A 13,901-nucleotide genomic window follows, 5' to 3' on the forward strand; every position below is an offset into this window, starting at 1 on the left:
AAAAGAAGGAAACAATTGTGAAACCCTTTTGTTGTTGTATATGTGCTATCGAATTGACTATTAAGGATTGTATTAGCCATATTTTATGTGATTTCGGTTACGGCCAACGCCATTTGGACCTGCAGCAACACTAATTTGGTAAATCACGTTCTGGCCAAGTGGTGGTCATTCGAAAAGGGGTGGAAATAAGTCCATTCCGCCTCTCCATTCGGCTTGTCTGTGTGTCCGTGAGCTCAGTGTGTGTGTATCTACGAAAATCGGATTCTTGGCCATAATGGGCATGTAATTTATTTTTGGTCCTGGACATTCTATATTTGGTCTTATGGGCCATGTTAAATGCCAAGCTGTGCTGTTGTTAACGCAGTTTCCCCAAGGCTGGGAGTGGCCAAAGGGTGTTAGATAGGCAGGGCCGCACCTTTTGTTGTGCTTTTCTTTTATTTTATTGTTAAAAAATCGCTTGCTTTATGATATTTTGTTCGCCTTTTCACGTCTTTCCCCTTGTGTGTCTGTGCCTCGGATTGTGTTGGTCAGCAAAGTTTGCTTTTTATGATTTTTAGTTTCGCCCGAGATGCGTTGGTGCGTTGTAAGGGTTAGGACCTCCATCTCATTCTCAACCTTATCCTCATCCCAGCGGTAATGTGTCAGTGGAAAAGGCGTACGTTGTCTTCGAGGTCGGGTTCATATAAGCTTCATATGGTCTGGCCCATTAAATTGGCCATATTTTTTGGTCATAAGCAGACTCTGAAATCGCATAGTTTATTCCTTCCTTCGGTTTTGTTTGAAAAGTTTTGCTCAATGAGTTGGAAGCATATGTTTCCGAGGGTGGGCTTTCATCTCAGTTTATATCTTAAGGATACAAATAGCCACAATGCTAGAAAAAGGTTTGAAATATCTCTTTAAGACTTGAGTAAAATAACTTCTTAAGTTTTCCATATCGGGCTGTATTCATTTTGACTTACATTATTTCCCTTTCGGGATATTTCATTCTTGTCTGCATTTTCACCCATCTTCCACCCGTTCCTGTCTACCATTCCAATTCAATTTCCTTTCAAGGCAGGAAAACTTAGAGTGATGAATTGCATTTCCAGCCTCATTGGCAGCTTTTGCTGCTAGTTCAATTCTAGCCTTAAGTCTATTGAACTCTGACTTCGGTCAATGACAATGTTTTTGCCTTTGCTTGTGCTACTAACCGATGATCATAATGATGATGGTGATGATGATAATGGCATGGCCAGCATCTCCGGTTCTCAGTGTAAGTGCAGATAAATTATTTTTTGAGCGGCAGGCAAGGGAAATATTTTACATTCGAGGCGGACAAGCCCCAAACTGGGCGTGGCCGAGGGCTGGCTGCCTACAGTTCGAACTCTTTTGCATGCCACACATAAGTACATATATCCACCGACATGCTCGTGAATATTTCTGCTCTTCGTTGTCATTGTACTGCTGCTACGGCTGCTTGTCGTCTGGGCCATGTTTGTTTGTTGGTTGTTTGTTGGCCATGTTTGGTCCTGCCTTCGGTTGATCATACAATGTTCTCGCCCTGCCTACGCTTTGGCTGCCATTGTTGTTCGCATATTTGCATTAAAAACGGCAAACACTTTTAACCAAACACATGTAAAGTGGTGTTGTCTCCCTGCCTCTCTCAATGTGTCGCCTGTCGACAAATATAACCGAACATAAATCATCCGTAGCAGTCGCATAAATAATAAATACACACACCAAAGGAGATGTGTGGGCTTTCAATGGACGTGTGTAAATTGTTTCTGCATTATGGGCTTACAAAATTCTGTTGATTTTCGCTTTTAATTTTATTTATGGCATACCTTGGTAGCCAGCCAAACGAATATTTTTAGAGAGCAAAATGTTTAAAAATGTATAACAAATAAGAATCAAAAAGCAGCGTAATTAGGGTCTAGAGTTTTAGCCATAAATAAATTCCATATTAAAGTACTTAAAAGCAACCACCAGAATTCTGAACTGGACACTAAATTCCTGTCACATGCAAAGGAAACAACTTAAGAACAGTTACTCCTTATGCCTTCGAAAGTTCCAGCAGTTTGTCATCAACTTTTTCGCGGCTAGCTGAAAGCCGAAAAAAAAAGGAAAACAGATAAATATAACTGAAAATCCACTTGTACAAATATTAATTTTCCAGCATTGCGAAACTGTCGCCAGGTTTCGCCAACTCTAAAACAACAACAAGAATAACAGCCGCCAAGGAAAAGTCTGCTCGGAACATGGCTAAGAACATTCAGCACATAATTCTTTTTCCAAGCCGCAAAATAAAAACCAGCCCCGAGAAAACTCGCGGCGAGGGGAAAAGAGGTTCAGGCTGGCGGGATGAAAAAAGGGAAAAAATAACAATTTCCACTTTTTGCCAAGCGAATTCATAATTCATTGAGCCAGCTGTGTGAGGGGAAGTGGCGAGTGGCGACCACACCAAGGGTTGGCTATCATTTACACCATGCAGTTTGCCCATTTCCATCTCTAGCCGCTGTAGCTGTCGCTGCCCTGCCCCTCCCCCCCGTTCATCATGCAAAAACAATTTTTTGCTCTGTGCGCTGAAAATTAATTTGCTCACGCGCCAAACGGAAAAGTCTCTGGAGTCCGAAAAAATGGTTTCATCTGCAATGCGACGCCAACAGTTGCCATTCTCCCTCATCCCGTCCAGATCCCTCCCAGCTTCATAACAACCCATTGCCCAGAACTCGTGTCTGAGCTGGTCGTTCATTTTATGCGACGACCATCGCATAAATTTCACAAAATTTCATACATCAATACTGGCTGAAGTGAAGTGGCCAAATGCGGGAAAATGGCAGAAAATTTCTGCGGTCTGCCACTTCAGCTGATTAGACGACCGAAAATTCTTCGAATATTTCACAGCGATTGCAATAAAACCGATACCTTTCCAGTGTTTGTTCACGGTTCGTATGCGCAATATTTGCCAGTGGGCAGGCAGCCAAGAAATAAAGTGCTGCCTGCTTTTCGGGGCATTTCCCCGGCACCTGCGATCGCCCAGCTAAATATTTGAGTGGCATTGCCGTCGTCGTTGTTATAGTTTTTGCTGTTGTTGTTGTTGTTATGAGTCCCCAAGCCAAGTGACCCATAAAATGTCACCACAACTCGTGGCCAACTGTTGCAAGTTGCAATTCCGCACCACCGCTAGCAGCTGTCCCCTGTCTCCCGAATCATCGCTTTATGCACACCATTTGGACACTTCCCTTCCGGACACGTTTCAATTGCAGTTTAAATGCTGTTTTGAGTGCTCACAGCGGGTTGTTATTGTAAAAAGATTTCTTCGGCTCATGGGCGGCAGTTCCCCAAAAAGTATTTGTCACTTTAACTCTTTTTATATTATAAGTTAAATTTAAAGATGAGATGAGCATATACTAAATAAAACTTAAAATGTGTATTTTTACTTATTCCAATAGTAAGTCTAACAGAAGTTCAAGGTTTTGGCAATCCATTAGTTTTCAATTTAGTATATCAATCTTTTGTTAGCTTTGCAGCAGACCAAAAAATTGACGTGGGTATTCCGACTTTTCGGCATTAAAATTGAACATTGTTTTCAAGATGGAATGTTTTTCCAAGCAAATATTTAGAGCTGGCAATCAGAGTGAAACAGTATTGTGATGTTTGTGTGCCCCTGACAGCGTTTTAGATGCAAAACAATATTTCCTATTACATGTCAGAGGAGAAAAACTCCCTCACTTGGTACCAGACGAAAAACTATTTCCATTTCTTTTAATTCAAATTCCACTGACAGTTGCAAAACTGAACTTTGACAGAAGAGAGACTGTTTGTTGACATTTCTATTCTATGCATTTATTGTTTTCGCCTCCGGCAGCCGGTCACATTTTTTTATTTTATTTTGAGAGCTGCCAAAAACGGTCGACATTTCAAAAGAAAAAAAATTCAATTGACATTTGGACTGTTTTCAGGCAAGAGAACCACGGCTTATGTATGTTAGAGGTCTGGACAAAGTAATTGCTTGGTTCCCAACTTGATTGTCTTTTTCATATTCAAAAACTTTTCGATGCAAAACTGTACGAAGAATGTAGCAACTTGTGGCATAAATATGCATAAGCTCCATGGTCCATTCCTGGCGAATCCAAAGTCCTGCTTAACAGGACATGCCATAAATGTACCGCACATGTCCATCAACGTCAGGAATGGTAAGTTCTCCGCTCTGTCCCTCGCCCGAAGGCTTCCCGTTGTGGCATTTGCATTTTGCATCCTGCAGCTGCTTCAATTCCTGCTCGGCCATTTGCCAGGATACCAAGACCCTTGTGTGCTTATCGTTTTGCATACGCATTATTTATTGAGACTGCCAGTGAGAGTTGGCCAGGAGTCCTGCGGGAATGTCGGAATCACTGCAGCTTAGTACTCGTGCTTGGCATTAAGTAGGCCTTTCGGCCATTCAGGATCTTCTGCCACATCCTGACCAGGACTTGCTAGACTGGCAGCTGCGCAAATTCCTGGGAGTGATTAGCATGCAAAATGTTAGGGTTTATTGTTTTAGCAAAACTAATTAGTTTGAGTAATTGAAACTGAAATTCGGCCAATTGCTTAGAGAGCTCTTCGCTTTCAATCGAAGTTCGTGCATGTTGTAGTTTCCTTTGTGGTCTGTTGCAAAATATGTAGTAGCCCATTGCCCCGGGTAGCAAGATGGGTAGAGAGGCTTTGATTTTGAGCAATTGTATACAGACAAATTGAAATGGCATTTGCCGCAGGATAAATTCCTAATGCATGCAGCTTAAAAGGGAAGGATAAGGCTGTGCTAACGACAATTCACTTCAGATTATCCATTATATTAACATTGTAATCAAATACAGTCATGACTTAGTCTAAGTTAAAGTGAAGAACGGGCTTTCAGGCTTTTCAATTTCAATCTATATTTTTAAAATTACATTTATATTTGCCTTAATGTAAATTTATTCTTTCTCATTACAGATACCATTCAAGTAATTCAATAGAAACCAAATGCTACAAAGCACTGCCATATACAATTGCAACGGATTGCATTAAAAGAACTAACAATTGAATAGCTCAACATTTATAGCGAAACAATACGAAAATATAGAATAATATAGCAACTACTATACAAAAATCGGAGACCACAAACAAATGAGAGAGAAAAGGCAAAACAGGAACATCAACAGCAAATTAAGAACTTGTAAGATGGTATGATATCATGAAAGCTCCCGTTCTCTCCAAGTGAAAGAAGCCCCAAAAAGAAAGGAAAGGAAGGAAACTTAAGTATAAACTTGTATTGTAAGAGAACACATAAAAATAATAGGAAAACGCTCTTCGGGTTGTAAAGAAAATAAGAAGACAAAAGAAAGACATAATAATGTTGCAAACAATAAAACATATACTTGCCATATTGATATAAAAGGAAAACGTTAAAAGGCGGTGAAAATTTCATAGGATTAGTAGGTATTAAGGGCAGCCCAGGCATAAAAAATACAAAACACAAAAGAGAAGCCAGCGCCCCCACGCAGAAGGGACAATGTAAGCTGCAACAGCTGGATAAGGCCGAAAAAAGTCCGAAAATTAAATTATTGTAATCTAGTAGAGAGCAGACCACATATCCGCTGGCAACAACCAACACCGAAAGAGACTATGAAAAATGCACAACTGAAACTGACTGAAGTTGACGATGATGAGCTGTGGCTGGCAGTAAGATTAGCGCACCCGTGCAACAGTAATAGCAACAGCAGTAGCAGCAGCAGCAAGAGACAAAACCAGCAACTCAACCAACTGCAACCAAGGAGCTTAAGTACAAAACACCACATCAACATTGCAAACAAGCAGCACAATAGCCAAGGACAAAAGCCAGCACCAAGAGCGGAAGATGTAGCCACCCACGTGAGCAGCAATGACCAGCAGGAACAGCTAGATAGCAGCAACATGTTGTCGCCAAAGACAGCCGCAGCAATTGCTGCCGGCAATCAAGCAACAACCCAACAACCAACAAACATAAGACTGTGTGCACGCAAGCGACAAAGATTGCGTCGCCGACGAAAAAGAAAACCAGCAACCCCAAACGAGGCAGAGGCAGCAACAGCATTATTAGCAGCAGCTGCAACAGCAGCAACATTAGCAGCAGCAACCACTAGCAATAGCAACAGCATAAGCAACAGCAACAGCAACAACAACAACAATCTGCATCCGACAGCCACCTACATGCAATGTCGCACCATTGAGAACGACCCCAGCATTCCGATATCGAGTCATGACCTTTCACCGGCCACATTGGCTTCGATGTTGCAAGTGCTGCACATATTGCTGGCATCGCTGCAACAGTGGCAACTTCACGTGCAACAGCAAGCGGTTCTCCTGCTCAGAGGGATCGCAATCAGCACCACCGCCTTCATTTCCTATTTAGGCAGCTTCGCGGCGCAACTGAGGAGCAGTCCCAGTCAAAACAGCAGCAACAGCAGCAGCAGCACGCAAATAATTAACGGACTTAATAAACACTCATGGATATTTTTATTGATATATTTGAATTTATCTGCTAAAGGTGAGTGCCATTCAATTTATCTCGAGGACTGCATGCAACATCAGCTAAAGCAACAGCAGCAACACCTTATTACGTGCAACAGTTGCACATTGTGCCGTATTGTTCGGAGGTGGCAACGGCAACATAATGCACGCCGGCAACATATTGTCACTTTGACACATAAAACCACTCACGGGTGGGATATTTTGTGGGCCCGAGTTGTCGCTGTCGTTGTCGTTGTCGTTGTCCTGCCCCTTGTTGATGTCATTGTTGTTTGCCAGTTGTGACATTTACGACAGCCTCAAGTGAGGCAACAACAGCCATCTCAGACCAGTCTATGCCACTTGAAGCGTCTGCGCCTAAGGTTATTTTCTTTCTTTTCTTCCGTCGCCCCCACTTGAGAAGTCCTTAGTCCTTGTTCGTGGCTAACGCGTGGCAGGCCGCAGTTGAGGCCCTTCAAAGGGCATGTTGCATAAACGCTCTTGGTTGAGATTCACCTGAACGAGACCTATTGAAGTATAAACCATTTAATGAATATAATTGAAAAGTTTCAACTTTTAAGTTTTAATTGGCACTTTTGCAAAACTTAAAAGGTTAACCGGCCAACATTGCATCACTTAGAATCTCTTTCATGGAACGGAATTTATTGGTTAATTAAACTAAATTCCTTACTTTTGTTGTCCCACAATTTCTGGAACAAAAACTATTTGACAGAAACTAAGCAAAGTCATGTCGAACAATGTGTGGCTGTTGCTGTCCCGAAAAGTTGCAATGCCATAAATACTTTCAACAAGCATTTGCTGCACAAAAATTTCCCATCTCAAGTGGCTGTGGCAAGAGGGCTTAGAAAATCTTTTTTAATGGTATTTCTTTATTTTTTGCCGTTTCTGCGCTGCACTAAAAGCTTAAAAATTCTTTGTCACGGCAACAATATTTTCAACAAGACAAGGACCAAGTTTGGTTAGCAGCTCAAATGCCTGCCGTTCCATTAGCAGCATGAAATAAAGGAAAACCCCACCTGAAGATGGTGGCGAGGAGATGGCTTGAATGCCACTTACACATATTGGGGTTATTAATGGCTGCCCATATGGGTTGGAGGAGCAAAAAGCTCCAAGATGGAAAGTGTTGCCAATGTTTCAGGCTGGCGCAGAGTAAGTCGCATTCGCGTGTCGCGGTTAGCGTGCCAACCAATGGAACCGTAAATAGGTACGGTGGTTCAAGTGGTTAAATAGCAAACATTTATTTAATAATAAAACAGGAATCTGTTTTTATTCATTAAAAAATATTTGTAAGGTTTGCTTTGCCAATTTTGCGTTCCTGTTGTCTGATCTTTTTCTAGTTATTGCCTGAAAGTTTTAAGATATTTTTAAAATTTCAATTTGATACTTAAATAAATATAAAAAGTTTTTTATATATTTTGAACCACTGCCTCTTTGCTGATTTCATAAATTTTAGCCATGTGTGTGCGACGGGGCAACTTCTGTGTCTGCAGTCGAAGTCGTTATTCCCTTTTCGTTTTTTGTGTCTGTCCTGTCGCGTTGGCTTTCAGTTCATGTTTCATGCAACACCGACAGCAGCGGCAGTTTCAACAACAATTGCCGTCTGCCCATATGCGTGTGCATGTTTATGATTTTATGGCAGCACTTCCGTTTCCGCCCGGCCATATTGTACTCCTCCTGCTGCTCCTCGTCACTACCCGTACCCCTACCCCCTTCAACTTTCCACTGGATGCCATCGCTAATCAGATTTAAACTTTGCACAACGTCAACGTTGCTTACACCAGCTGTAAATGTGTGTGCGGCTGTTACATGTTACTGTATTCATGAGTGTGTCGAGTATGCGCTTGCCCTATGACATCGTTCATACGCCCCGTTGGCCAGCCAAGTGCCCTTTCTACTCTTCCCTGGTCATGTCCTGTAAGTATGACATTTATTGCTACCGAAAGGCTTTTGGCATGCTTCAAGACTTCAAGACTCTTCGCTTCTGACAGCCCCCGTTGTTTCATTACTTGTCTTTTGGCGCTAACATGAGATGATAGAATTAATTTGCGTTTAAGCGAAAAGCTTGCATTTAAATATTCCTTTTTAATGATTAGTTTTCTGATTTGATTATTCTGTTAAGCTTGACATTTCTCTGTTATGTACTACGATTTTCCATCATAGTGAAATATTATATACCTTATCTACTGGCTTTGGCTTACAACTTACAACACCCTCATCGACATGCATTATTCAGGAATTTTCGCAGAAATGTCAACTCCCACTCGGTTCTATCAATCTATACGATAAATGTCACAAGTTCCCTTTCATCATTAGCTAAAGGGTTGTACAAGAAAGAAAAACACAATGTCATGCCTGCCTTTTGCATTATGGAGCCCATCCAGAAGCTCTGAGCATCGCACACATGCGGCTGAGACAGATGATGGGCCCATCAGCCAAGCACAAACAATCCCCTGCTCATCTCCATCCAGCAATATAAAGGATCAAACGTGAAGCTCGAGATGAGATATAGGAGGTGGGGACTCCGAAATGTTGGCTGGACTAAAATCAATCATTAAATGTGACGGCATTCATAATTTTCAATAGTGGACACAAGGCATTTTGATTGATAGCCCTGCCAGGGAATTCCCCGGAATGTCAGTTCCAGCTTTCACTGGCAGAACATTATGTATATCCTCAAGATACAATATTATCGGAAGTAAAACTTGGATATTCTTATAAATTATAGAGATTAATATATAACTTAAAACATCTATTCTTTGAAAGAAATACAATATTTTTCATCCCCTCTAGTCTCCATTGTATTATTTCCCTTTTGCTTCCCTTTAAAGCTATCTATCGATTTGTTTCCATTTATAAGCTACTCTCGTCTCAGGTTACTCTATCTGCCTCATCCGTGCCCCAAAAAAAACAAACTGGAAAAAGGAAAACAAGAAAGTCATAAGCAATTAAATGCTTTCCCAGTTCCCAAGCCCCATCCAATTAAGGGCAACTGTATGTGTGTGTGTGTTTGTGTATGGGGTGGATTGAGAGAGACTCCGAAGGGGCGGGTTAGTGCTGGAATTTTTATTGCATAAATTAAGCTTTGAATGGTTAAGCGTCACCTTGGCGCTATTAAAATGCTCGCTTCTGAGCTCTCTCGCTCTGGTCTCTCCTCCTCTGACAAATCCTTGCACCCGCCCTTCCCCGCAACCATTAGCAGGTGGGCTGTCGTCCTGGGACCGGGGCTGTACAGTATACAGTGTTCACCCTTCTGAACAGACAGCCATCAAGCTTCATCACTTTGGTTCCCCCAATTTCCCGCTGTCTCCCACGCCCGCTGTCTCTCACCCCATCCTGTATCGGTTTTGGGAGTTTAAGTGGTTTGGCGCCCCGTCAGTTTTCATTTTGCTTTCAATTTTTAATATCGGCGGACAGCGCGACTCCAAGCATTTCTGCCATCTTTTTACTCTCCTCTGAGGTCCTTTGGCCAAGGAAAAGAACGTAAAAGAACCATAGATCAGGGGAACGAACATTTTGTACAACCTTTATGAGATAAAAATCTTAGCTATTTAGATGTTTTAAATATAGGAGATTATATATCAGCTTATCTAAAAAAACCATGTAAAAATGTTTATTTTTATAGATTTCGAGAACAATTCCTTGCTTCGAAGTTAATTTTGAAGAGTATCCTTGCATTTGCAAGTCCTTCTAAACGAATTTCTTACATTTCCTTCTTATTTTCGTTTTTTCGGGAGCATCGGCCAATTTGCTGTCGTTGTTATTGCTCTTGTTGCGGCTTGTGTTTTGTAGGCAGCTGCATTTTCTAACCAATTTTGGTTGTTTTTTATTTTGCACATTAAATTGGCCCGCTCGAGTGTCCTGGCCCATTCCCATAGTCCTTGCAGCACACAGTCCTTGCAGCTGTTGCCGCACCTCCGTAGCGATGTCTCCCTCTTCTCCTCATCACCGCTCCCTGTCTGGCCAACGACTTGGCTTGGCTTTGTGAAATAGCAATTACTTTTTCATGCTCCACTGCAATAAAATTGCAATTTTATGCGGCCTGCCGACGGACAATAACAACAACAACAAAAACAGAGTCATCAACCGAAAAAAGTATATGGAGAGAGGAAATAACGAAACGGAAGTGCAGCCATTGAAAAGGCATTTCGAAATGGACGCAGCCTGTTGGGGAAAATAGAGAGCCAGGATGAAAGCCAAATTTAAAGATGGCTTGACTTCGCGAAAAGTTAACGACTCAAAAATGGAAAGTTAATGACTCTTTATATATATATTACATTTTGAGTTACTAATTACCGAACATAGTTTGAAAGTCTAACAGTTTTGCTGAAATTGTTTTCATTAGTTTAAATATTACCTTTCATTTTTGTATCCTCTTAATTGATTGATGAACCTTAACTGAGTAAAAGTTTCTTTTAAGATTTAGTCTATGGTAAAATAGATAATTTATTTAATGCCATTATAAAGTCAATATGCATTAATCTTTAATAAAGTTTCCTGCTTACTGTTCGGATGTCCAAAAATAATTCTTAGTCTTTATGTTATGGATTTCATTTTTTGTTCGTTTTTCGTTTATTTCTGGTTACGCTGGTTAGACAACAAAAGCAAATAAAAACAAAAGTCTCGACTCGTGATGTCGCAGTCAAAAGTCGGCAAAGTCGCCTTTGTGTCCAGCTACAATGGCTGGCCGATACTCAGGATCGCTGGCAGACCCTCATATTTGTTTTATTATCACATTCATTTTGACACTTCATCAGACGTTGGCCTCTTTTTTTGTTGTTGTCCTGCTGTTCTTGTCTTTTCTGCGCCTCTGTGCTTTGCCTGTGTCCTGTTGCTTTGTTCTAGGCCCACTCCTCGACTCGGCTTGGTGTCAATGCTTTGCCTTAAAGGCCTAACTAGGTGCCCTGTCCACCGACCCGCCAACCCACTGAGCCGCCACCCAACCCACTCATTGTTGCCCTGTTCTGTGCTCGTTAGCTGCAGTTTTTCCTTCATCTGGTCTCGCTCTCTCCCGCACTCTTGGCTTTTTTCTTGGCCCGCAGGCTCGTCATTTTGTTTTAATATTAAATGAACAAGGAAGAGAGAGCGGGCGTGAAAAGCGAATGAAATATGCAAAAACGGTGGAGAAAGTGGCAGCGCCAGAAAGAAAGCCAGCTGGAACAGGACTAAAGACAAATTAAAACTAAAAAATTCATGTGCATAATTTCTAAGCGCTGTTCATTTTGTATGCAAATCTTTTTGGCTAAGCGGGCTAAGCTCGGTAAAAGTGAAAACTTTTTTACGTACAACAGATTTCAAACTTTTGCAGTAGCTTACAAAAAGTAAAAATAGATGAACTCACACAAAAGCACAAGGTGGAATAATTCGAGAATTTAATTACAGACCACTTCAAATTCAGGCCAAATGCTGCATTGCACATCAATCTGGGATTAATTCAATTTTCGAGAACCTCATCAATGGCAATTTTCGCAGATTATTTTTCCCTTTGCCACACGAACTGCATTCCCAATCGCTCAACTCGATAAATCCGCAACTTACCGCTACTTACTGTCTGCTTATAGTGCTTTTGTGGGAAAAAACGAATGGGAGTTGGTGAAAAACTGGGAGAAAAACTCTTAAGAAATTATCAAAATTGAGAGGCAAAGAGCAGGCGAGCAACTTGGATCCCTCCTCCGACATCATCTAGTTTCTTTTGTAGTTTCTTCTGCTGCCCACATTCATGCATAAATAATTCCACGATAACGATGCGAATATGTTCGTTCAGTATTTGCGAGTGTGTATATGTCTGTGTATGTGTGTGTGTGTGGGGATGAGGCAATCTATTATCGCTGGGGAAAAAACGTAACAAGAAAATTTGTATGTGAAAAACTTTTGCTCAATAAAAGTTTCCTTTTGTTATTCGCCTGCCAGAGAACAATGGTCTTGTCCTTACAAACACACAGGCACAGTTTTTCGACTGAGAAAGACATATGTGTGTGTCTGTGTGTGTGTGTTGGCAAAACGAAGAACAAAAACTTTTCTTCTGCCATCCTTTCGAACTCCTTTCTCTGTTGCCTTTCCAATCCGACGCCAACTGCAAAACCCGCATCTATAAAAGTCCTGAATACCTACCCGAAAGTGGAAGACTAAGTCCAAGGAGCAAGCAAAACCAAGTTGCAGAAACCAAAAACTCGTAAACTTTTGCATATCAATAAATTTTAGTTGTTGTCTTCCATGACCTTTCCCCTTCCTTTTCCCCCCAAATCCATTTGCCGAATTATTGATGTTGATTTGCGGTGCTCCTGCGAAATAGCAAACAGTTGCTGCAGTCCTTCTGCAGGATCCATCCAGCCCACTCTATTCGTTACCAAGTTTCCACCAGCAACTTGTATGCACTAATTCGTATTTTATCTACTTGCAGTTTGCCTAGCAGGATATCATGAAAAGAGACTGTTACACGATCTTTTGGATCCTTATAATACACTAGAACGTCCCGTTCTCAATGAATCGGACCCGTTACAATTAAGCTTTGGTTTAACTTTAATGCAAATTATCGATGTGGTAAGTAATAGTTAGATTTAACTTTCGTATAATAATATTTATAACTTATATTAAGAATCTTCTTTGAATTTAAACTTAAAATAGCCAAATTAAAGGCATAGATTCAGGCGAAACTTAGTTTACTCGGAACTTTCACTGTCACTAAAGATCATGAAATTAAAAGCATTCCTTTAATTTCCCCTTTTAATTACCGCCAGTCCTGTGTCAGCAAGGAACTTTCGGTTTCACAACTTTTTTCCACCTCGTCCTGCTTTGAAAGGCGCCTACTTTAAGGCAGCTGAAAAAAGAATCCCTGATGACACAATTTGGTCCTGGGTAAAAAGTGAATTGCCAAGAAAGTGAAATTTTAATTATTTGCCGGAGAGCACAGCACACACACACATGTGTGTATGTCCTGCTGCCTGTTGGCTGTTCCTTGAATGGCAGTTCCCACACCTCGCTCTCTCTTCTTCGCCATACCTATGGCCTATTTGCAGACAGGACACACACATATCCTGGCTGACTGGCAGTGTCGAGCAAATTACATGCAACGTCATGTGGCATGTGCGCCGTTTGACTCATTTTCACCTTTCGAAAGGGCGGGCGGTCGTTCGGTCGGTCGGGCGGTCGTTCTGCATTCATCAGTTGCGAAAACTTTTCCCTAACTTACAATTGCGTATGGGGGTGAAAAGTCAGTGGTGGCACCTAGAGAAAGAAGAACTGGCGAGCGAGTAAGGTGCAAACTGTCGGAAAAGGCGACGCGAGGCGTTTGCCTTTGTTAGTGAGACAACCTCAATTCATATTAGATTTGCATTGCATTTGTCCGTATGTGTGGCTTGTTTGTTTGGCCATCCCCCGTGCCAGAAGCCAGGAGCTAG

The 13,901-nt window shown here is 41.5% G+C and overlaps 1 protein-coding gene across 1 annotated transcript in view; it reads left to right on the forward strand.

Annotated features, from left to right (window-relative positions):
- The window catches only part of LOC108105797 (neuronal acetylcholine receptor subunit alpha-7), a 52,678-nt gene that overhangs the window by 15,727 nt on the left and 23,050 nt on the right, over window positions 1-13,901 (forward strand). The window contains exons 3-4 of the mRNA XM_017212529.2: window positions 4,954-6,526; window positions 12,905-13,044. Coding sequence (XP_017068018.1) covers window positions 5,626-6,526; window positions 12,905-13,044 — 1,041 coding nt within the window. The 5' untranslated portion in view covers window positions 4,954-5,625. The remainder of the gene's footprint in view (window positions 1-4,953; window positions 6,527-12,904; window positions 13,045-13,901) is intronic.

Source organism: Drosophila eugracilis, unplaced genomic scaffold, assembly GCF_018153835.1.
Source record: "Drosophila eugracilis isolate 14026-0451.02 unplaced genomic scaffold, ASM1815383v1 contig_353, whole genome shotgun sequence".
Lineage (NCBI taxonomy): Eukaryota > Metazoa > Arthropoda > Insecta > Diptera > Drosophilidae > Drosophila > Drosophila eugracilis.